Source organism: Sapajus apella, unplaced genomic scaffold, assembly GCF_009761245.1.
Source record: "Sapajus apella isolate SASKATOON/1434 unplaced genomic scaffold, GSC_monkey_1.0 scaffold161, whole genome shotgun sequence".
Classification (NCBI taxonomy): domain Eukaryota; kingdom Metazoa; phylum Chordata; class Mammalia; order Primates; family Cebidae; genus Sapajus; species Sapajus apella.
This window is the reverse complement of record NW_022437101.1, coordinates 1165809-1189946: the sequence shown is the minus strand read 5'-3', so window position 1 is coordinate 1189946 and position 24138 is coordinate 1165809. Positions and strand designations below refer to the sequence as shown.

The window sequence follows — 24138 nt, the reverse complement described above, 5'->3', positions numbered from 1 at the left end:
AATCAAAACACTCCATACCTTGGACATGTACAGCTTGGAAGTTACCACAATATCTTGGGCCAAGTTTGTTAATAACTTCCAGAGTTTCCATTGAAATGGCTTCTTCAAAGAGGTATGTGGGACCAAGACGCCAGATTAATGAAGACTTTTGTTTCCAAACTCGAGGGGTAGCAATATATCCATAAACATCCACAAATGAGGATGGATCCATAGAAAGGAAAGGCCCTGGTAGGGCCTGGATGTACAACATCTGTTAAAATAAGAAGGACAAAAGTGAGTGGTGTTTGTTCTCAGAGTTAATCAAGTAAATACAAATTGATATGACATGATGCATTTTACTCTCATCTCAAAGTAAAAATGTATTTTATCTAAAAATTAAATTAAAATTCTCAAATCTGAGAAGCATGCAGAAAAACAAGTTATGAAATGTGGAGTAAGAAACTGACACTGTCCTTTTGAAAATAAATTTGATAAAAATATTAAGAAACACAAAAATGTCCACTGTTTTATCTCAGTCATTCTACTAAGAATCTAAATGTCTAGTATTAGCAAATGAATAAAATTTTATGTATGAAAATTAATTACATACACACAGTTTGGAAAAGACGAAATAAAACTGTTTCTATTTTCAGATGACATGTCCATGTAGAAAGCTCCAAGGAATTATTTTTAATGTCCTAGAACTAATAAGTGAGTTCAGCAAGGTCACAGGATACATGGTCAATACACAAAAATAAATTTTATTTTTGTAGGCTAACAGTAAACAAACAGAAACTAAAATTAAACACAATACCACTTACAATTATGCACAAACAAATGAAATATTAGTAAGACATGTACAGGTTCTGTATATTGAAAATTCCTAAATGATGATGGAAAAAGTCAAAGAAGATCTATATAAATAGAGAGACATACCAGATTCATGGATAAAAAGACTATAGTAGAGATTTTATTTCTCCTCAAGTTGATCAAAAGGTATAATGCAATTCCTAACAGAATTCCAGCAAGGATTTTTTTGTAGACATAAACAAGCTAATTCTAAAATGTATATGGGAAGGCACAGGCCCTAGAATAGCTTAAACAATTCTGAAAAAAAAGAATTAAGTTGGAGGAACTACTCTAATAATTTACTTATTATATAGCTATAAAATCAAGATAGTGTGGCATTGGTATAAAGATAATCACATAGATCAATGGAACAGAATAGAGAACCCAGAAATAAACTTATATAAGTATGCTCACCTGATTTTTGACAAAGATGCAAAAGTAATTCAATTGGGAAATAATAGACTCTTCAACAAATGGTACTGGAGCAAGTGAACATCCATAGGCAAAGAAATGAACTTAAGCCTTATACCTTATACAAAAATTAATTCATAATTGATCACAAACTCAAGTGTAAAATGTAAAACTAGAAATCTTTTAGAAAAAAATAGGAGAAAATCTTCAGGATCTCAGGCTAGGCAAAATATTTTCAAACAACACCAAAAGCATGAGCCATATAAGGAAAAACTAATAAATTATACTTCAGCAAAACCAGAAACTTCACCCATGTGAAAGAGGATTAAAAGACACACTACAGACTAGGAGGAATTCTTGCAAATTATATATCTAACAAAGGACTAGAATCTAGAATATATATATATATACAAACACACACACATATACATATATATTATTTTAATCCTTAAAACTCAACAGTTTAAAAAGCAAACAATGTGGCAGGGTATGGTGGCTCATGCCTGTAATCCTAGCACTTTGGGAGGCCAAAGTGGGCAGATCACACGGTCAAGAGATCGAGATCATCCTGGCCAACATGGTGAAACCTGTTTTTACTAAAAATACAAAAATTAGCTGGGTGTAGTGGCACACGCCTGTAGTCCCAGCTACTCGGGAGGCTGAGGCAGGAGGATCACTTGAACCCAGGAGGCAGAGGTTGCAGTCAGTCGAAATCATGCCACTGCACTCCAGCCTGGTGACAGAGTGACACTCCGTCTCAAACACAAACAAACAAACAAACAAACAATGCAATTAGAAAATGGGCAAAAAATATGGATGGACATCACTGCGGAGAACATACAGATGGCAAAAAAGCATGAGAAAAGATGATGTTCAACCTCATTAGCCATTAAGGAAGTACAAATTAAAAACAGTGAGGTATCACTACACAACTATCATAACAGCTAACATAAAAATAGTGACAATGCTAAGCGCAGAAAAACCCTCACTAATCTATGTTGGTGGAAATGTCAAATAATACAATCATTCTCAAAATAGTTTGGGAGTTTCTTATAAAACTAAACACTCAATTACCATAGAAACCAGCAATTGAACCCTTGGAATTCATCCCAGAAGAATGAAGACTTAAATTCACACAAAAACCTGTAAACAAATGCTCACAAAGCTTTATTTATAATATCCAAAACCTGGAAACATCCCAAATGTCCTTCAATAAATGGCTAAACAAACTATGGCACATCCATACCTTGAAATACTACTCAGAAATAAAAAAGAATGAACTGTGGATACAAGCAAAAGTTTGGATGAATTTCCAAGCATACTTCCATATATTGCTGTGGCCACATTACAACGTTTCATGTATGCAATGGCAGTACATAAGATAATAATATCATATTTATACTGTACTTTTTCTGTGTTTAGAGTGTTATGTACACAAATACTCACCACTGTGTTACAGTTGCCTACAGTATTCAGTATAGCAATATGCTGTATAGGTTTGTAGCCTGGGAGCAATACGCTATCACATATAGCCTAAGTGTTAGGTTAAATGAGAGGTTACATGAACTAAGTAGTATTTGAGATTTTCTATACAGTGAGATCACTCTATCTTTTTAAAGGGATAAAACTGAAACTACAAAATATGATAAAGTAGCAGGAGGGTAGCTAATCTTCTCTTCTCTATTTCTGAGTTATTTCAAAATGCATTTGCATTATTCTCATTACTATAAAATCACTGTATATATTAATATGTTTATAAATATGTACAGTTGGCCCTACATATCTGGGGGTTCCATACTCTCAGATTCAACTAACTTTGGATCAAAAATATTCAGGAAAAATAACAGTAAAAATAGTACTACAACAACAAAAATATAAATTAAAAATACAGCATGACAACTATGTAGCATTCACATTGTATTAGGTATTATGAATCATCTAGAGCTTAGTTAAGCATGCAGAAGGGTGTGTATTGTTTATTTGCAAATACTACACCACTTTATTTAAGGGACTTGAGTATCTACAGAGTTTAGTGTCCAGGAGGGGTCCTAGAGCCAACCCCCTGAGGAAACTGAGGGATGACTGTATTTTTCTAAACGAGAGTTTACATAATTTCAGAAATACTCTCTTTCACCCTACCAATTAAATGAGATTTTCAAATAAAGACAAATCAATTGTTCAGCCACCGCGCCTTGCCAGGAGTACAGTCTTCTGTACCCTCTTCTCTCTGTGCTGGCAGCAAAGTCCTCTTCTCTCTCCCACACTGAAGCACTACCCACCCCTCCAAACCACTTTGCCCCTCTCTTCCCAAATTCCCAGTATATGCTCACTGCACCATTCAGGTTGACTATGAGATGTCTAATGTCTCAGATCGTTCCCAAATCATTTTGCCCAATTCAAGCTGTTAAAATGCTCCATATCGTTCCCAATTTATCTAAGTTTCCTTTGGCAATAAAATCAAAGGCTCAGCATTTTGAGACAGACTGTTGAGCTAGTCAAACTAAGCTGAAGTTCTCACATCTTACTCTTGCCCAACAGATGTTTGCATCAAAACACAGGCCTTTACGTTTATCGCAGTTGAGTTTCATTTGCTGGTCCTGACCCAACTTGTTGAGATTATTTTGGAAAGCAGACTCTGTCGGTCTTTAGCAACACACCACTCCTGACCTCCCTGCTGATGGCCCTGGGCTCAGGAGGTCCTACAGGGAGGATGTTATTGCCTGTACAGATTCACCCAACCACACTACCAGCCAGTCCTGATCCTCCTGTGGCTGTACATTCAATTCAGTTCATCAAGTGTTTATTGCATGCTCACTGTGTGTCAGCCCCTATGCCAAGTTCATGGAAGGTACAAACATCAATAAGACATGCCTCAAGGTATACGAAGTATTTCACAGAATATCAACATATTCTGTGAAAGAAGACAAGACCAAGTGCACTCGGTAATCAAGCCTGAACAGATAAAAACAAAGGTATTGCAACAACAAAGACACCACACCTCCTATCCCAGCTAATGTGAGGGACTTCTGCTTCCTCTCCAATGATGAGTCCAGCCCTGCTCCGTGTCTCTACCTTCTGGATAAAAGTTATTAACATTCACAGTCACCAAATTGCACCTCTTTCCAACAGCACCCAATTCAGAACAAATGGACCTCCACTTCTTTAAACCCACTTAAAATAAGCCCAGATTCTGTAACAAGTCACTACAAGCTCCTTACTACCCATAGGGTAGGGACTCTCTCACTATAGGCAGCTTAAATCTAATTTTTATTTTATGGTATATGTATGTTCCTGGAGGTCTTTGGCTTATAGGCATAAATAATTCTTAGCATCTAAAACATTAGCTAACATGTAATAGATGCTCAAGAAATATTTAATGAGAAAAAAAAGAGAGAAAGGAAAGGAGGAAGGACTGACACTGTTAATAATTGGAGAAAAAGTTAACTATGTTTTGGAGGACCTGTTTTTTCAATGCTCCTATCAAACTCTTTCTGGTTGGCTGGGCATGGTGGCCCATACCTGCAATTCCAGCACTTTGGGAGGCCGAGGCATGCAGATCGCCTAAGGTCAGGAGTTCGAGACCAGCCTGGCCAACATGGTGAAATACCGTCTCTACTTAAAATACAAAAATTTGCTGGGTGTGGTGTTAGGCACCTGTAATCACAGCTACTCAGGAGGCTGAGGCAGGAGAATCGCTTAAACCCGGGAGGCAGCGGTTGCAGTGAGCCAAGATCACACCATTGCACTAGCCTGGGTGACGAGCGAAATTCTGTCTCAAAGAAAAAAAAAATATCTTTCTGGTCACCACTGCCATTTTTTTTTATAACAGACCTTTACCAGAAGATGGTATCAAATTCACCTATATGTGTCCCACAGAATTTAGGTTGTTCCAACCTAATGACTCTTAACCTGGAACAACTTTGCCTCCACTGGATACCTGGCAATATCTGGAGACGTTATTGGTAGTCATAATTGAGCAGGACCGGGGGTGGGGGAATACTACGGCATTTAGTGGGAATCAAGAAACCCTGTGTATGTAAGGTTCTCCATTCTGGCTGCATATTAGAATCACCTAGAAAATTTTATAAATATTAGTAAACTGTCAAATTACCTGACCCACAGAGATTCTGACAATTGTTCTGGGTGCAGCCTGTGCAAGAGAGCTTTTAAAAATCTTTGCAGGTGATTCTAAAATGCTGCCAGGTTGGGACACTCCCCTGGAACCTGTATGAAAATCCAGCTGTACCTGCCCTCTGTGGCCTTCCAGGCCCTCTCCTCCCTGACAATGGCTGCTGGCTCCTGCCAGCTCCATCTTCTTCCAGCTTCCTCTTGTGCCTGAGGTGTCTCTAAGTGACAGTCATGAGATTGCCACTCCAGCTATGCATTCGCATTCCATTACCTTCCTCACGGTTCTTGCTCTAAATCTGGTGACATGTGATGGTGTCTGCACATGCTAGTGCCCGGCTTCTCCGTGGGGTGCAAAGATGAGCTGTGTTGGCCTCACCTGGGAGCTTCCCAGAAAAGTCATACTTTAGACCCTGCCCAGACCTCCCTGAGGAATTTGCCCCTTAAAATGAGAAGCTTTGCTTTGTTCATTCTGGAGTTTTCTGTCTTCATGAGCATGACTATTCTTAGAGATCTGGACGTTCATCTTCCCTTCTGCCCTGGTTGTGTGGCCTTCAGTGCATTTTCTAAACATGTCCTTTTCATGTCTGAGCTCAGCCAAGTTTCCTGAACAGCGAGGGGGATTTCATTAGATGCCAACCCCACTAGCAACAAACAAACAAACAACAACAACACAACACAGAATGAAACGGAGGTCACTTCAGGGTCGTAGCAGGAGGTATGGTTGTGGGGAAAGTGCAACTTGGAGGAGCCATCTCACCTTGGCGGAGCCAATGACCTGTCCATTCAGACAGGTGGAAACTGTACAATGCCTTTTCATTTCCTTGGTGACAACCACAGCCAAGTGATGCCACTGACCACAAGCCAGGAGCTGGCCACACCGGACCTGAAGTTGGCGTCCTGCAGAAGGCTCAGAGTCATCCTCAGGTTCCATGACATCTGGAAGACAGCATAAACACTGAGTCTCACACATGGTACCATGCTGCAGCAACCCAGGAGAACAGGGAGGGTAGAGAGACATCAACCACTGTGGGCCTTGTACTATGGAGCCCTTAGCCATCCACTCATGAAACATGACAATAGCAGCAGCAATCATTCTTTGAGATCTTCCTTTGGGCAAGTTTTAAGCATGTTACAAATATCAACTCAGGTCATGTTCACAGCAGCCCTGTGAGGTAGGTGCTGTCACATGCCCAATTTACCAACCTGAGGCACAGAGAGGTTGGTGACTTGCCCAAGGTCATGCAGCCAGGATTCAAACCCAGAAGCCAGTCTTCAGGTCTACCCCAAGGTAGACTACCTCCATAGGGACGCCATGGCGGGCTGAGTCCCAGGGAGTTGGATAGGCAGCTGCGCTGTGTGCAAGGGTGTCAGCCACTCCCACTGTGTTATAGAGCCTCCCACTGTTTTTCTCTATGAAACAGTGACACTCTCAGGACACAGGAGAAGAACAAGTGGCTAGAATCCACTGGACTTGACCATCTCAGGAAAATGAGCCTAGAGAACAATGCTGGACTCCAAAAGGCAGAGCCAGAGCCAGCCTCTAGCACTGCCAAAGGAGGGGCTGCCCTGGGCGCCATGCCAAGCATGGGCCAGCCTTCTGGGTTTGGGGTTAAGCATATGTGGGCATGTCTGTAGCTGCTTTGGCTCCAGCTAAATTGTGTGTGTTCTTCAAAAACCTTGGTCAGGAGAGGATACAGCCTGTCTCCCAGTGAGGCAAAGCCCCAGGTCCCATTGTGACTGTTGTGCAGGGACAAAGCTTCTGGAAAGCCACTGAGCATCACCTCTGAAGCTGTGCCAAGGGATGGGGCCTCGTTTTCCTGACAGTTACAAGCCCGGAGCCCAGGTCATAGTGAACCACAACAAATATTGTAGACCTTTCACCAGGTGTGGAACCCAAGGGAGTAATTTCAAAGGATGAGGAGAAACAGGAGGTCACCAGGCTTCAAATCACACCTGTGTTGAGGGCTTCTGACTTAGCCCCATTTCCCTCACATGTGGATGAAACTGGCTTTGGATTCCAGCACCTTACCCAGAGGCTGAAACTCCTTCTCTTCTGTAGAAACAACCAAGGAGAGGTCGTCTGGGCAGAGGCTGACGGAGAAGCAGACAAAGGGCTGCTCGGTCCTGGCCAGGTGGCGCACCAGCGTCAGGAAGCGCAGTGGGTGGCCCTCAGTGGCAGCTCCATGATGGCTGATCAGGAACCAGCAGGAGAAGGTCAGGCCTCCGGGAGGAGGGAATGGTCTGGCGGCACCTGGGTGGGAACACAGGCATGCCCTCAGGCTTTGTTCTGCCCCACCTAGCAAGTGTGGTCAGATTCACTGTGGTGCTGATCTAGCCTGGGTGCAGCACCTACTGGGTGCCTTGCCTAATCACCAGTTATCTCCTCTCCATCGTGGCACTCTGCCTTGCCAAGGAAGCAGAGAGGACCTCAATCTCCCTCAGGTCCGTCACATGTGGGCCCCAGGTCAGCTGATCTACAGCCAGACAGTGTGCTCTGTCGGGTAGAGGACTTTGGCCTAGCTCAGCTGAACCTTGGATAGGAAAGAGCGCCAGTCTAAGGATGCCATGTGCCCTCCCATCCCATAACAGGGTTGGCGACACAGACAGGTCCTCTGGCCTCATGGAACAGGCAGGATCAGCTGCTGTGTCCTCAGACTTGGTGCCATCTCACATGGAAAGAGGTCATGAAGGCAATGGCTCCCCAGCATCCACGCCCACATAGAAACCCCAAACCCAATTATCCTAACAGAGTGTGTGGCTCAGGTGGCACCAGGTGCTCGCACTGTCCTGCCCAGCAGGTTTTCAGCTGAGTGCAGTCCTGTGCACAGGGGCCACTTGCCGGACATTGGTCTGTTCTCAATGGCCATCAGCCCAACTCATATTTCTCTCCAGAGAGATCTAAGGCAGGTAGTGTCCATCTCAGCCTACATCAGTCACCAGCAAAATGAGCCAAACCCAGGCTCGGTCCATCAGTGCCAGTTGAGTCCCTAGCTATGGGCTGGACCCTTGGGAAGCCCAATAAACAGAACCCCTTGCTCTAAAAGAAGAGCAAAGTTGAAGGACAAGTCATCTGCAGATACTCAGGACCAAAGGGAGGACTCATGTTTGCCTTGCTTTTTTTGAAACTGGGTCTTGCACTGTAGCCCAGGTTAGAGTACAAGGGTTCAGTCATAGTTCCCTGCAGCCTGGAACTCCTGGCCTCAAGCAATCCTCTGGCCTTGGCCTCCCAAATTGCTGGTATTATAGGTGTGAGCCACCATGCCCGGCGCAGCTGCATTTTCTTGAAGCACCAACTAAAAATCTGCAATCAAGGCTACGTGAAGACTCATTCTTGGAAAGGGATGGAGAGCTAAATCACCTGGGAAAAACACCTACCTGTCCCAATTCCTCCAGAGACAGAATATTCAGTGCTGGTTCCCATAACAGTCGACAGGGTCGGGATAAACAAACAGCTGGAAACAGAAAAGTGTCTCAGATCATTGGACTGCAAGCTGTGTCTCACACTGACACAGCTAGTGTGGGCCATGGCATTGTCCCATCCTACCCTCCTGCTGGCGCTGTTACCCTCCTTAGACCACAGGGTCCCAAAGATGGATTGCAGCTGGTGCTGGTAAGATGCCTAAGGGAAGAAACTGCAGTGGAGGCAGGGTTGGAGGGTGTTCCAGAATGCAGCCACACCAGGGGAAGGAGGGTCTTGGCCCTCCATAGCTGAGAACACAGCCCGTGGGAGGCCACTGAGCAGGCAGATGCCCATGACCCAGACATTGTCCTCTGCTGAGTGGTGAGATTCAATGGGAACTACAACTTTGTAATCAATATTATAATTCATCAGGAGCACTGCAAAATTAATGAGTTGTATTTTAAATATGTGAAAGCCTGTCATACCCATAACCTTCCACGGACATGTCAAATTCCACAAATGACGGGGCCAGGGCTGCCCTCTGAGGCTGCAGGTTGCGTGGGGAGGTCATGGAGATGAGACTCAGCGCCGTCTGAAGGGCAGTGGTTGAATCCTGGGATTCCTCCAAGGGCGGCGGGGCCTGTGTGACTCTAGGGTGCAGGCCAGCATCTGGGGCAGCTCCCTTGGGCCCCTCAGCCGAGCCCTGTGCAGTCCGTGACCCTAGGGCAGCAAGCAAGAGAAGAGATGTGTCTCTGCTCAAAGCGTTTCTGCCCCACTTCTGACGATAACCCGAAAGTCTCTACCACAGCCCAGAAAGAATTCTGCAGAGTCACCAGGCACTTCCTAACCACCAGTGAGGGCAGCTCCCTGGGCCCCGGTCCAGGCCCCCTGCTGAGCCTGATGACAAGGAACCAAGGAATGGTGTTGCTAACCTGCTCCTTCTAGAAACTTTTCTCTTTCATTCCAGCACACATTTCCTTTCCAGCATAGCATATTCTACCACCATCTCCATCCCTGGCTTGTCCCCCTGGAGTTACTCACTGGGGCTTTGTATCTGCTCACCAAGCCCACACTTCCCTTCATAGCAGCCTATCTCCTTGAAAGCTCTGGGCTCCCACAGCGGCTGCCAGCCCCAACCCTGATCTGGCACGCTTGCTTCTCCACTGGGCCTGCCTGTTACCTTAAGGTCCTATGTGATCTTACATTCAGGGTGTCCATTGCTTTCTTTTCTCTAAGCTGGTCTCCTGTGCCAGCATCCCCCAGGTACCAGGCCTGACACAGGGGTACCATCTGTATCTTGGGCCTCCAAGGCCCTGATGTGCCCTTGAGTGTGAGCTGTGCAGAAGCCTTCCCTCCACAGCTCTGTCTAGTGCACCGCCAGGTACTGCTGTGTCATGAAGGAAACTCTGTCTCTGCTTCCATGATCTGGGACCCAAAGGGGTCATCTGTCTTATATGCCTGGGTGGGGGGTCATCTTTCTCCATCTGGAGATGGTCTTTGTTCAAAGACCACAAATTTCTTTGCTTCTTCCTTAGCTGCTCCATTGAGCAGCAAAAAACACCATGTTTAAGCCTGTTTGCTTTCCCACCTGTTGTGAAGGATCCCTCAGCAGGAATGCATATCATCTTTTCATTCCCATTAGCCTGCCCTGTTCTTGCCTCACCTGAGTGCCCAGGGTTGCCTCTGTGAGAATGAGATGAATCGAGGATTTTCGTTGTGGCTGACAGAGGTGAGGGAATTCCAAGGCCTAGAAACTGTCTGAACATAACATAAGAGAACCAAATGAAGACATTTTACGGGCAACAGTTTTCTCCAACTTTATCCTGACCACGGTTCTAGATGCCCAGGGCTCCTGGACCTCCCTCCTGGCCCCCTGGAGCATGCTTTCTGAAAGCACTGTGAAGACGGGGTATCTCTGCCCTGCCAGCCAGACCAGACCAGACAGCTGGTAAGTTTAGGAACCTCAAGGCAGATGTTGTAACAAAAAATAATTTGTCACGAAATAAATTTGTCGTAACTGTTTATAAGTTTCTGATGGAATTTCCATGCAGCACTATAACCGGCAGTCTCCTCTGGCAGCCATGTGCCTGCCCCTGGGTCCCACGCCTGCTGGCTGCAAGGGCTGCCTGTGTGCCCTCTGCGCTTATTCCTGTGTATAAGCAGCAGGGCCCCCTGCTCCTTGTGTGGCCCCTCAGCAGGCACTCCAGGTGGCATGGGAGACTCCTGCCCTCCCCGGCAGCTTCCCTTCCCTCTGTCCCTTTTCTTTCAGGTCTACCCTCTGCTTCTCACCCTTTGCGCCTTTGCACCTTCTCTCCCTGCCATAGCTCTCAAGGAATGTGGCTTCATGTAGGGGCTGACGGCAGGAAAGCCCCTAGCAGGATCCAGGGGAATTCTGCCCCATCCCCCTCCCTGTCTGCAGTCCCTGCTTACTTATCTCCCAACTCCCTACAGGGCACAGTCAGGCCCTCCCAGCCCCACCCTCCCAGCAGAGCCTTCCAGGCCCAGTTCCCTCCTCTCCTTGGCTAGAGAACTGCGCAGGCCTCAGAGTCCAGCTCCACTTCCTTGGAGCCCCCTCTGGCCCCCACATGCTCCATGAAGGGGGCTATGTCTGCTTTGTGGGCGCCTGCCCACTGCCTGGCACAGACCCAAGGCTTGGCCATGGACTTCCAGCCTTGAATGCCAGGACAGAGCCATGCCCCGCACCTGTCCCTGCAATCTCTCCACTGCCCATTGCACAACCCCTGCCCTGCAAAGGGCATGGCTGCCTGGCTTGGCGGCGTTGAATATGCAGCTTGCGGTACCTTAGCACATCTGGTTCAATGGCCTGGGAAGCGAGCTTTTCAAAGATCCTAATGAGGCGTGAGTGGAGGGGGCTGCTGCTGGCAGCCAGGGCCTTGTGGCAGGAGGCCATGAGGGTCCCAAGCATGCCCGCCTCGCACATGACCTGGCGGTTCTTCTCCGACTTCACCAGGGACTGGATGTGACTGGCCAGTGAGCACTGGATCTCCTCGGAAAGCTAAGAGGTGACCAAAGCAAGCTGTGAGTCCTCCAGGGCAGAACATCCTGTGGGCAGCTTTGATAGGCTCCGACTTGGCCTGGGGTGGGTTGTGGAACAAGGGGACTGCACCCACCATACCCAGTCCCCACTGTATCCATGCCCGTCCCAGTGTTCTTCCAGTGCCCTCCTCACCTGAGGGGGCAGGTCTGCGGGACGTGGCCCCTGGCAGGACGCAAACTGCCCAGGTCAGTGAGGGGAGAAGCCATTGACTAAAGATGGAGGCCACATACCAGCAGTCAGGAGGCTGGGTCTGCCCCTTAGATGCGCTGTGTTTGACCCGCACAATGTTTAAGCAATTTCTGAATTAATTGCTAGCATTGAAAAGTGTGAAGATGTCACATAAATATCCAGATTTGTGGCCCCTCTCAAAAGATGGGACAATCTGGCCATGCTGGCTTGCACCTCTGTGGGGGGAGGTGGCTGGTGCTGGGTGGGAGCTGTGCCCTCCAGGGGTCCTACATTTCCCCAGCTGACTTCAATCCCCTAACAGTTCCTGTGTTGGAGTTCACACCCCCTGGAGAAAAAGGTGAAATCTGCATGGGGGTACAAGCCTAAGAGAAGTACTACCTGCCACACATACAGAGCCTGCCTTGACAGACACAGGCCCCACCACAGGCATCTCAAACCATGCTCAAAGTCTGCAGGCCCACTAAAGTCTCTGGGAAGAAGCCTTTGCTGAGGCCACTCTCACCCCTTGGGTGCCATCTCCCTCTGCCCACTGTCCCATCATCCTGCACCTGTCCCTCAGTCCTAAGTGCATGCTGCCACGTGAAAAGCTGTGCTCTTATCTTACCCTAAACTAGGTTTCCAGCTACTTCCCTCCGCTTATGTCCCTTGAAGCACATAGAAAAGAGTCCATAGAGAGGGCTCAGTAAATATTTGAGCCCAATACCACACATTGCTTTTATAATCATTCCTTCATTGTGACAAGATAAATCCTCGAAATTCCCAGCCATCTACAGATAGATAAATGATTTGGATGGGGTGGGGCATTCCTTTACAGAAACTCCACATTCTCTTCTGTTGCTGGATAAGGTATTGTATCAAGTGAGAGGGATACAGGTTAGATCTTAATGGAATTTTCCTTGTCCCTGTGGACCCTACTGTGCCCCACACCGACCTCCTTCTCTAGATGAGAGGTGTACCTGTTATAGGTTCCCCTTCTCTGCAGGACTGCCCTCCACTAGGTAGGAGCTGCCCTGCCCAGGGGCTGTGGAGCCCTACTCACCTAAATACACATGCACATACACACACACCCCTACATGCCCACTACCTACATACACACACACATGCGTCCACACACACACATGTGCACGTACCATACATGCCTGTGTGCATACACACACATGGCCCAGGCTGGAGCCAATGAGGCCAGTGCCCTTGGGGACTATGTTGTACAATTCATACCTCAGAACCCTGGGGTCTCTGGCTGAGACAAGACCGCTGTGAACGCATCCTCCTTCAGCTTCTTCCCTGCCTGACTTCCATCACTCCCTTTCTCCTGAGTCCTTCCCTCGACAAATCCCACATATCTGGACCCCTGTCTCAGGCTTCACTCCCAGGGAACCAGACCTGAGGCACCAGCATCCTTTCCATATTTTATGCCTTTGCTGCAGTTTGTAGTTTCAAGAAAGAAGATCTATGACCATGTAAATGAGGTCTAGCCCACCGAAGTGAAGCCAGGAGAAGTTATGAATGCACTACTTGAGTAATCTTTCTCTAAGGAGGACTGGGGTCTGGTCTCTTCATGTCGCAGACATCTGTTACTCATACCCCCCATAAGAGCTTTCTCGGAGTCCTCCCTGCTTCCTCTCTTCCTCTTCTTTTTCAAACAAGACTGAGGTGGCTCTCAACATCATCTTCTGGGTAAAGCTTTAGCTTTTAAAGATGAATAAGACACTGTCCCTGCTTTCAAGGGATTCACAGAGTAAAGGTGAAACAGGTGGGCAGACAAATTGTCCCAGAACAGTGTGAGATGTGCTCCGGCAGAAAATTTGAAACATCTGAGTGCAGCAGGTGGGGCGGTCCCTGCAGCCTCTCACACATTTCACAAAGCTCTTGAAGTTAGAAGGGACTCCAAGCCTGGAAGCTACTGGGAAGGCCAAATTTTATCCTAAGATGAGAATATTTCCTGGGTATTTAGGCTGTGGCAGTCCCTTTTCTAAGCATTTGGACATGTACGGATTATGCAATCACTGTGAGAAGCTGATGAGGGAGGCACTATTATCATCCCCGTTTTACAGATGGGGAAGCGGAGCCCAGAGGAGGAAATTACCTAGGACCACATGGTAAGGCTGGAACCTCACTGACCCCAAACTTCATGCTCAGAGTCGCCTCATTCTATGATTTCCACTCCATGAGGGCAGTCATTTGAGGGGCTCCCTGTCCAAAGATGGTCAAGAGTATGTTTCTAGCACTAAATGACAGAAATAAGTAAGATAACTTGCTTCCATATGTAGCTAACACAGTTTTGTAGCACATATGTTTCAAGGATTAAAATGTACAGAGAAAGACATTTACACTGTTTACCATCAATCTCTAGATGGTTTTAAAAATTAGATGGCTCGCCCAGGTCCCTCTCACAGCCTCCCACCTGCCTTCCAAACACATGGGCCCTGTAGCTCCTGCCTCACCTGATGGCATTCAGAGAAATCCCCAGCTCTAAGACATCTTCACTAACATTTCTGATTTAAAAGGTGAGCATTGGGGGAAGGGGGATAAAACTACATTAGATTGACTTTCCATGGGAACATCCTTCCCAGGCTGGATTTTGTCATCCTGAAATGTGACCATTTGCCAGCATTGTTATTTTCCCAAGCACATGATGTCACTGATGCGGAGGAGAGGTCTTCCCTGGAAGATAGGGTCCCCCTCCCCGGAGCGTGGTGTCTGCACAGTCAGCCTGAGCTGGCAGACGGACATGCGTAGCCCAACAAGGACCAGAAACGGAAAGCAGAAATGCCAAAACTAATTAACTCCTAACTATTCTATCACTTTCACTCTTTCCATAGAAATCTACCCAAAGACCTTGACTCCCTTCCCCAGGCCTTTTTTCTGAGGCTCCAACTCTCTCTTCCTTCATCCACCCGAGCTCAGCCCCTGATTCTCTTCTCCTCAAAACAGAAAAGTAACATCTATCCTCTTGCCTTGAATATCTCATCTCCTAGAACTTAGATTATTTTATTTGGTAGCTGCATTCTTTCACTTTAGGGTGAGAGTTGGGATGCAGTCTGCATGAACCAAAAGGCAAAAATAACATCACAATGTATTATTCAGAAGAATTAAAAAGAAATGTCTACACTCCCCAGTTTTCATTACCAGCCTTCACCTATTGCTTTGGGGACTTCTGGGTTTGTTTGGGTTTGTCTTGGTTTTGCTTCTTTCCCCCATCATAGCAGGAATACTTTAAATATGCAAAAAAGAAAAACAGAAACTTTTCAAAAGGGAGAAATGCTGATCTTGTCTAATGATGCCGCAAGTTTACTCCAAAATTGCTCAATACCCCATAATGGAGGAGGGAAAATTGATTGTCCTCATTATCACTGCAGCTCTGTCAATACCAATATTGCCTTGTTTTGAATAAAATGTGCTGGGTTTTTTTCAATGTTGGTTCCAGTAAAATGGGGTTTTAGTGAAAATATGAGCAGTAGCAGGAAACCAGTGTGGTTTCTCCCCCTACAAATGGATTGATTTTCCTAACGCACATTACTTCCAATGCAGAATGGGGATGGAGGTGCAATTAGGACTCAGTGGTAAGAGCGCAGGGTCACCAGGTTGGCCAGCAGGCTGGGCCCGCAAGGCAAATTAGCACAGAGTGATTTGCGGGGCAGCATTAAGGAATTTTCTTCATTCTTCACTTAACAGTCTAGCCTTTAAATCTACGCTGTCTGGCTATGGATATCCATTCTTATGTATCTCTCTCTCTGTTCCCCCCTTTCTCTCCTGGTCCAGAGTCATACAGTCCCCAAAGCCCAGTGAGGGCTGGGTCCTGGAGCGATGGGTCCCTCTAAAGAGGCATGGGTGTTGGGTTCAGCATTCCCAGATATGTGCATCTTCTGGACGTGAACCATGTCGCCCTCACACGGACATAAAAACCACTAGGGAGGCCCAGTGCCTACAATAGGTGCACCTAACTCAGATACTCTGAAAGCACTAAGGACTTTACTGAGCTACTCAAACTTGGATTAATCGCTTATTCCAGTTTGGTTGAAATGTTCTGTTCTTGATGATTTTGGAAGAGAGATGATAGACTTTAAGTGACTTCAGTTCTTTAAGTTATCAAAGACTGTAAATGAAACGCTAGTGATAAATGGGGCAGATAGATGTGCTTTACGTAACAAGTTATGACTTTTACCACTGCCTACTTAGAATTAGGTCTCTTTATATGAGCATGAACTTTCCATTTTGCCATGGTCCCTCAGCCTGGTACGTTGATTCATGGTGCCCATATGGCCTGGTAGGCTTGGGAGTTTGTGATTATGGTAAACCATAATCTGGTGTAAGAGATTCCAACCCCCATGGAACCAGCAGAATCCCCATGTTGAGGGCCTGGCTTCCTCGACCCAATTAGGCAGATCTGTAACCAAGACCTAGATGAGTATGGGTGGGTGGGTGCCTGCTCCAAACTTTGTTTCTTTTCCAAATTACATGCAGATGATGGGCGATGAGTCCTATAAACAGAAGCCTGGGATCTCACATCTACAGCATATTTTCTCTTTCCCATTTTTCTCCCTATTCTCCACTTTTGTCCCCTCTGTACTGCAGCTGTAGTGACAATCTCAGCTTCTGTTGAACACCATGCCCTTTTCCACTGAGGCCTGAAGTTGGGAACGTCCATTCCAATCCCACCCCTTTGCTGAGCTCCCGCTTATTACTCAAGAGACAATTCATTCGTCCTCTCATCAAGAAACTTTTTCTGACCTTCCCAACCAGAGGCACTGCATCCATACTTCATGTTAAATTCCACACTATGGCTGTTTCTTTCTTTATCTCTTCTCCTCTCCCATCCCCACAACACCACAACACTGTGAGCTGCTGCTTGACACCATGATCTTCACACTGGTTTCCCTAGTGCCCATCTCTGCCTTAGACAGAATAACTGCCTAGTAAGCCCAGGCTACTCTAAAACACAATAGGCGCACCTAACCCAGGGGGCTGACAGATGGCCAGAAAGACTGATGTGCCAATGAAGTGTTGAAGGATGATAAAGAGTGAGCTAGGCAGGTGGCGAAAATGGTCTTTCAGGAAGAGGGAACAGCATATGTGAAGGCTGGTGGTGGGAAGAGTAAGCACAGCCTTTCAAAGAATTGGGGGGTCATGAGGCAGAGTTGCAACATTTGGGCCCTCAGGTGTCCTGCAAAGGGGCTTGATCTGCTACTGGCCATACCCTGCCCCACACCAGAGCATGGAGCAAGGCAAAGACTGCACAGAGCCCTAAACTCCTCAGATCACCAGTCCTGGAGGGCTGGGAAGCCTGGAGATCCAGCATTGGCCTTGCTCTTGAGAACTGCTTAGAGATTCACCCACTTCTGGTGCAGCTGATCTGAGAAGCCCCGAAGTCTCTGAAGCAGCCTCCACCAGATGCTCCAGGTGACAGGACCACCCTCCATTTTTTTTTGTCCCCATTCTAAGCTCTGGTCCTTGACCTGGCATAACCCAAATCAGTATCCTAACACCCATTCCAGGCTCTGGCACAACAGTGCCCAGTGTGGTCCCCAGCACGGGAGTAAGGGCCTGTTGCTCTAGAAGGTCCCCATCTGTAGACCCTGCCTGCCAGAGACCTCACAGTGTGGTCCTGACTTTCTGGGGCTTGTGGAAGTGGACATGGCTGTGCTCCAGCCCAGAGCTGCCCACCCAGCTGGATGCTAAGCTCACCTATATCCAAAAGGTTAAACTTATTATATGATGTCCTCACTTCACTTGGGACTGTTACTGACCATGCCCTGAAACTGCTAGGACTCACACTCTTCTGTCCTTCCCCACCCAGCATAGACATGCATTCAGACATGGCTCAGGCCTCATTGTGTCCACTGAATTTTGACCCCACAGATTCGGATCCCTTGCTCAAGCTGGTAGGGGCCCTTCTCCTCCCCATTTTGACATCTGATGACTAACTTCCCCTCCCTGCCTTAGGCCAGCTACACTCTGTTTCACTTAGAACACTGATAAAGTACAGAACCAGCCAGAGAAAGTACCCAGTCTTCTGACTCATGAGCAGATATTAACATACAGTTCAGTATCAACTTCCTATTAATTTATCAATAGTGTAATGTCAGTTGAAAATATACCCAAGATGTATTACCTTCTACTCAATAGTTTCAGAATTTTGTATACCATGGGCCAGAGCACAGACCATCAGAGCTAGAAGCAAAAGGAGTGGGGCGTGGGGAGCCAGCCTCTGATGCACGCATACCCAAGGCAGGGACTGTACTAAGGACTTTACAACTGTGCTCTCTTCTACTCTTCTCAACAGGAAAATATCATCACACTCATTTTGCCGATGAGAACACAGAGACTTAAAACAGTTCATCAAACTTCTCAGGCCACATAGCCAATAGGTGGCAGCTCTGACACACCAACATAAGCCTTACTAAAAGGCTCATGATTTTGACACTGATTATAAAAGGTAGAATTTAGTATCTCATATGGGACATAAGTTGATGGCCTAGAGATGTGTTTCATTTGGTGGACTTCGTCTGGGTGGGCTTAGGTTTCTGTTTCCTGTCCCCTAAATTAAATGCAGACACCTTTTAGACAGAGAAAGTGCTCTCCTTTGGCCACAAGCTCCACCACTGTCTGTCGTCTTCACCTGGCTTCACTTACGCATGTTCATTACCTCTCTGGACCCAAGATGTTGAGTCTGTAATTTCTGTGATCCAGGCCAGAGCTGAGTAGTTGAAATTGAAATGCAGAGAAAGAAAGTAGCCTATATATATCTATGGAAAAGGAACTAGAATCAAGGTCAGCTGATAATTAGGCAACGGTTGATTCCACTCAACTTTAACTTATACTCCATCATTCCACATCTATGGAAGCTTGCTTGTTATCCCTTCATCTCCATGTGAGATTATGTCTGTTTGCTCTGTTTCTTTTTTTTTTTTTTTTGAGACAGGGTCTCAGTCTGTCACCCAAGCTGGAGTTCAATGGAACAATCATGGCTCACTGCAGCATCAACCTCTTGGGCTCAAGTAATCCTCCTGTTTCACCCTCCCAAGTAGCTGGGACTACAGGCACACACCACCATGCCTGGCTATTTTTTTTAATTTTTGGTAAAGATGGAGCTTGCTATATTGTCCATGCTGGTTTCAAACTCCTGGCTTCAAAGAGTCCTCTCTGCCTTGGTCTTCCAAAGTGCTGGGATTACAAGCATGAGCCACCATACTCAGTCTTTTTTGCTCTATTTAAGAAGCTACTGTGACTTCTCACTGGATTTTGACTAGAATCTGAGATTTTACCATTGAGGAATAATAGAAATACTTTGCGTAAGGGGTTCAGTGGGAAAGAGCATAGGAAATAGATTATAAATGTATTTGGAATGTCTAATGTCTTATAATTTAACAAAGCAAGAGTCCTTCTTTACCAATTTTCTTCTTGGTGGAATGGCTCTTTTCAAACAGCCTGCCCTGATGCAATGCTATCCAGGGCTATTAATGCTGTCAATATTTTAGTTATTTGAAACGTATACAATTAGTTTGGTGTTTGAAATATAGTCCAATTCCAGAAAGTGGCACTCTTTCTAAATTTAGGCACAAATGAGTTGATAGATACATGCAGCCCTGAACCCAGTGCTCTATGTCTTGCCAGGCTGTTCCAGAGGCTTCCATGGCAGCAGTGTCTTCACGGCAGCCTGTAGGTCTCTGGAATGCACTCAGAAGTGACTCGAGATGCATACTGAGGATGACAATAGTCTCGCTAATGTCCTGGCTTGACTGTGCTGCTGCCATTCTCCCACTTCCCTACGAGTAAGGCAACTTGGTGGACGGCAGGAGGTCCAGTCCTCACGTCGGGCATGTACACTATCTATTGCAGCAATGTTGACTCTGTCGCTTAATTCCTGCAGGTTTCAAGTCTTTATCTGCCAAATGAGTCTACTGATATCCACCTTGCATGGTTAGTACAACAATTAAATGACAAAAGGCTTGTAAAGGTTTTAGCAACTGATGACAGTAGCTGCACCATTTAGCAAGTGCTTCCTTGCCGTGTCCCTGTGAGCGTTCTGCTCACCATGCTAAGCTCCATACATGCCTTTCCACTCTCTGAATCTCCAGAGGCATGTAGTAGGTGTTCTGTAATTATTCACAAAAGCAAACATATGACATGGGCAGTTCCACAGTCTGGGTTCAACCTCTGCTAATCCTCATAGTAATACCTCAAAGAAGATGATCTTATCCCCACACTATACAAAGGAAGTTAAGAATCAGAGGTTAAATAATTTTCCCATGGCTCTGTGGCTGCTTGGTAACCCAGCTGAAGCCTGACCACAATCTGCTGTTTTCAGAGCCTGAAGTCGCAAGTATTCATTAAACATAGTGATGATGACAGTGATGACAATGACAGTGATGCAGATGAATGGCAACCAAATAAAGTTTAATTCTTGTAGCTCAGCATTCAAGGTCCTTCACAACATAGCTTCAAATGACCTTTCTAGCCCCATTCATCCCTGTGTTCCATTCATGTGCTCTATTTTAGCGCAGCTGTGTACTATTCTAGCCTTTTCATCCATGTATTCTATTCTAGCCCCGCTCAACTATTCAGAGTCCCCAAATAGGCATCTTTGTGCTTCTTTCTGTGTCTGAGCTTCTTTTTCCTCCCTCTTCTACATGATCTGGCATGAACATCCCTTTCCTTTAAAGTTTAGCTCTGGTTTTCCTCTTCTCTGAGTCTTTTCCTCTCCTGTGTCCCAAGGACCTGTGGGCAAACCTCTGTTATAGCCATTGGGATGTTGTTTTACTGTCTTCTACACTTCTCTGCCTCCCATCCTCACCCCAGATTTCAGGTCCTGTAAAATTTGTCTCTGAATCCCCAGAGGCACGTAGTAGGTATCTTGTAATTATTCACAAAAGCAAACATATCACATGGGCAGCTCCACACTCTGGGTTCAACCTCTGCTAAACTAGACCTGTCTTTCTACCCTCCACATTGTGATTGTCTGGTGCATGGCAAACACCCCTCAGCTAAGACCTGATTAGAAGCCATAGCCCTCAAGGAAGTGGAGTGGCACCTGGGACTGCAAAGTCCTTCCAATACTGGACAGAGTTCTAGCCCACAGCCACATCTCTTGTGACAGGCCCTCATGGCTGCTGAGCCTGCTAGAAAGGGAAAGTATCTTTATTCCCAATTAATTACTTGTTTCTGGGTCCAACTCAGCTCCAAGAGAACTGAGCTGGACTCTATTTTTGCATTGTGCATAGTAAAATTCTCGCCACCCAATTTCTAATATTGATGATGATGCCAGAAGCAGAAAAACAGCTGGAATATCTGTGTCCAAAAGCAGCTCACAGTGCTAGCATTTTGGAGGGGAAAAGAACCCCCAGGTTGTGCACAGAACAAACGTGATGTGGCCACCACTGGAAATAAAACAGAAGAGAACACCCGTAAGTTTAAGTCGTGGCCTCCAAGATGACATGTGCAGCTTGGAAAGCCATCAGTTTCTCATCCGTAGGAGAGAAAGAGCAAGTGAATATTGTAAAGTGGGTATGGGTGTAGGGAGTATTAGGAACCACCAAGCTGACCTATAGGGAGATGACGGAAAACACACTTTCCATCTTGCTAGTAACACTGCCATCTACTGAAACTCTCCACTCCGTTTCCTGCACCAAAATCTGCAGAGGCCCGCAGTCAGTTTTGTTTCCACATTTTCTTGTGTGGTCTCATTTCTCATTTGATTTACTATTCTATCTGTTGTTGTGAGGTTTCCCTCACTCCCTTTCATAAATTAATTACTGTAATTATCCCACTTTAATAGCTGCTGATTTGGCAACTACAGAAAATACTGGAGAAAATGCACTACTACATTTCATTTGCATATCTGAGAGACAGCAAGGGAGAATTAGACTTTTCCTAAATTACTTATTGTGACCTGAATAGAGAAAAAGTAACTCGTTCCAAATGGAATTTTCATTAGCATACTTCATTTGTCCAATTACCATCACAGGATGAGCAAAGAGCCGAGGTTCTTCCTTACACGGTGATATGATGACTCAGGGAGTTCATCTAAAACCGAGGCTCATCCACAGGCAGCAGGAAAGGCCACTGTCCACTCTGTCACTTCATCAGACATCGCTGCAGTGGATTTTTGCAGAATGCATCCATCAGCAACTGTCCATCCAGACCACTGGCTGTGTCTTTCCAATTCCAAGTACGATGCATTGTATGAAATACAGCTAAGGAAGACCGATGCCCTCACAGTAAGGCCACTGTCCCTAGGAAGGTGTGCCATGCCCAGAATGCATGACCCCGCATTCTGTGAGAGCTGCAAAGATCAGAGACCCATTCATCCAACAGGTCTTAAGCTTGGGCCAGAGGTGTTTCAGATCTTCCCATCACCATCACCACAATCTTAGGAAGTCAAACCATTTTCCTGAGCCCCAAGTACCTGCAGAATGGGGAGCATCTCATGGACTTCAAAAGGTTGCTGTGGAGATTGGAGAAACAGCATTCCTCGCACAGAGGTGCTCCCTAATGTGTAATAGTCTCCATGTTGCCCCAGGTAGGTCCTGGCTTAAATACCAAGGTAAAGAATGTAAGATCCCAGAATCTAGGTAATTCACGGTCTCCAAATAGGACTTGGAGGCCAAATGTTTTTACCCATCTGTTAGATGAGTAAGGTAATTACAGTAACTGATCTTTAAAGATGTTTTCCCACAGGCCTCTCTCACCTACACACACCTGCTACCCCTCACAGTAGAAAGGTCTTATGTCCCCTCCCACTGAGTCTAAGCTGAGTCCCTTAACTTTGACCAACGCTGGCTTTTCCTAGGCCTAAGCCCTCAGCAGGCCTGGCAGTTCCTGCTTTTGTGCATGTCGGGGCCAGAAGCTGCCGTGTGCCCTGCTGAAGAGTCCGCGTAGAGGGACACGGGCAGAGGCCAGATGGAAAGGGTTATGTGGAGGAGACCTCAGGATCCCACTGACAGCTTGAACCAAGGCCCCAGATATACCACTCACCTAAGCCAGCTTAGGAGGCCCTGGCCAGGGAGCCAACCTTGCTGAGGTGCCACCTCTGTGGCTAAAGGGGTTATGCTGGGAGGCCCAATCCCGCCAGCATCACGTGGAGGAGACAGGCCACGCCTGCTGTGCCCCTCTGAATTCTTGACCCACAGAGCCATGAGAAATGACATGGATACTGTTAACTTTCTATCCCAGTTTATCCCAGCCTACCCCTTTCCCAGATCTCACTGTTACATGTGTCTCTGCCATTGGCTTCACAGCACTTTACCATCACTCTCCAGCAGAGGGACAGGAGCTGGAACAAGAAGTCCAGTCCCCAAGAAAGGGACACAGAGACATGAAACCAGGTGACCCGGCCTTTTCTTAACTCCTGTGCCGAACATTACAGATTTCCTTTCCCGGAAACAGGTGCTGTCCCAGAGCTTCTGCCCTGCCAATCCACTTTTCTCACTGATCTCAGAGGACTTGCAATATTTTTGTGAGGTCACTGTCATTTTTAGGCTGTGACTAATAATGCAAACTAGTAGTCATTTCTCCCTCAAACGCGTTGCCTCCTTCTGAACTCCTGGACAAAGCAAAGCTGGACCGCTCGTTGCTTCCTGGGAGTGCCAGGCACTGCTGTTGATGAACAGAAACCACTTCTATATATAGGGAAGACCAGGAGGCCTGCCCCAAGGTGAGACCACATTCTACCAGGTCCATAACTGGTCATCCTTGAGAGTCACGTGCATTGTCTGAACCCATGTTTCCCCATTGGTTAAAGTGCAAGCAATGATGCCCTTGAAAAAACTGCAACACACCGGGCACGGTGATTCACGCCTGTGATCCCAACACTTTGGGAGGCCGAGGCAGGCTGATCACAAGGTCAGGAGTTCTAGATCAGCCGGCACAATATGGTGAAACCCTGTCTCTACTAAAAATACAAATAAGTTAGTCAGGTGTGGTAACACATGCCTGTAATCCCAGCTACTTGGGAGGCTGAGGCAGGAGAATTGCTTGAACCCGGGAAGCAGAAGTTGCAGTGAACCGAGGTCGTGCCACTGCACTCCAGCCTGGCGACAGAGCAAGACCTCTCTCAAAAAAACAAACAAAACAAAACAAACACAAAAATTGCAAGAAGATTAAATAAGCCAAGAAAGGGCCAAGC

The 24138-nt window shown here is 46.4% G+C and overlaps 1 protein-coding gene across 7 annotated transcripts in view; it reads right to left on the bottom strand.

Moving 5' to 3' along the window:
- Nucleotides 1-24138, bottom strand: part of WDFY4 (WDFY family member 4) — a 310404-nt gene that overhangs the window by 197982 nt on the left and 88284 nt on the right. For all 7 annotated transcript variants that reach the window (XM_032266899.1, XM_032266904.1, XM_032266901.1 and 4 more), the window contains 7 exons: nt 11569-11783; nt 10431-10525; nt 9253-9487; nt 8743-8819; nt 7397-7618; nt 6125-6303; nt 19-250 (listed from right to left, as the gene is read on the bottom strand). In XM_032266899.1, the coding sequence (XP_032122790.1) occupies nt 19-250; nt 6125-6303; nt 7397-7618; nt 8743-8819; nt 9253-9487; nt 10431-10525; nt 11569-11783 (1255 nt within the window). The remainder of the gene's footprint in view (nt 1-18; nt 251-6124; nt 6304-7396; nt 7619-8742; nt 8820-9252; nt 9488-10430; nt 10526-11568; nt 11784-24138) is intronic.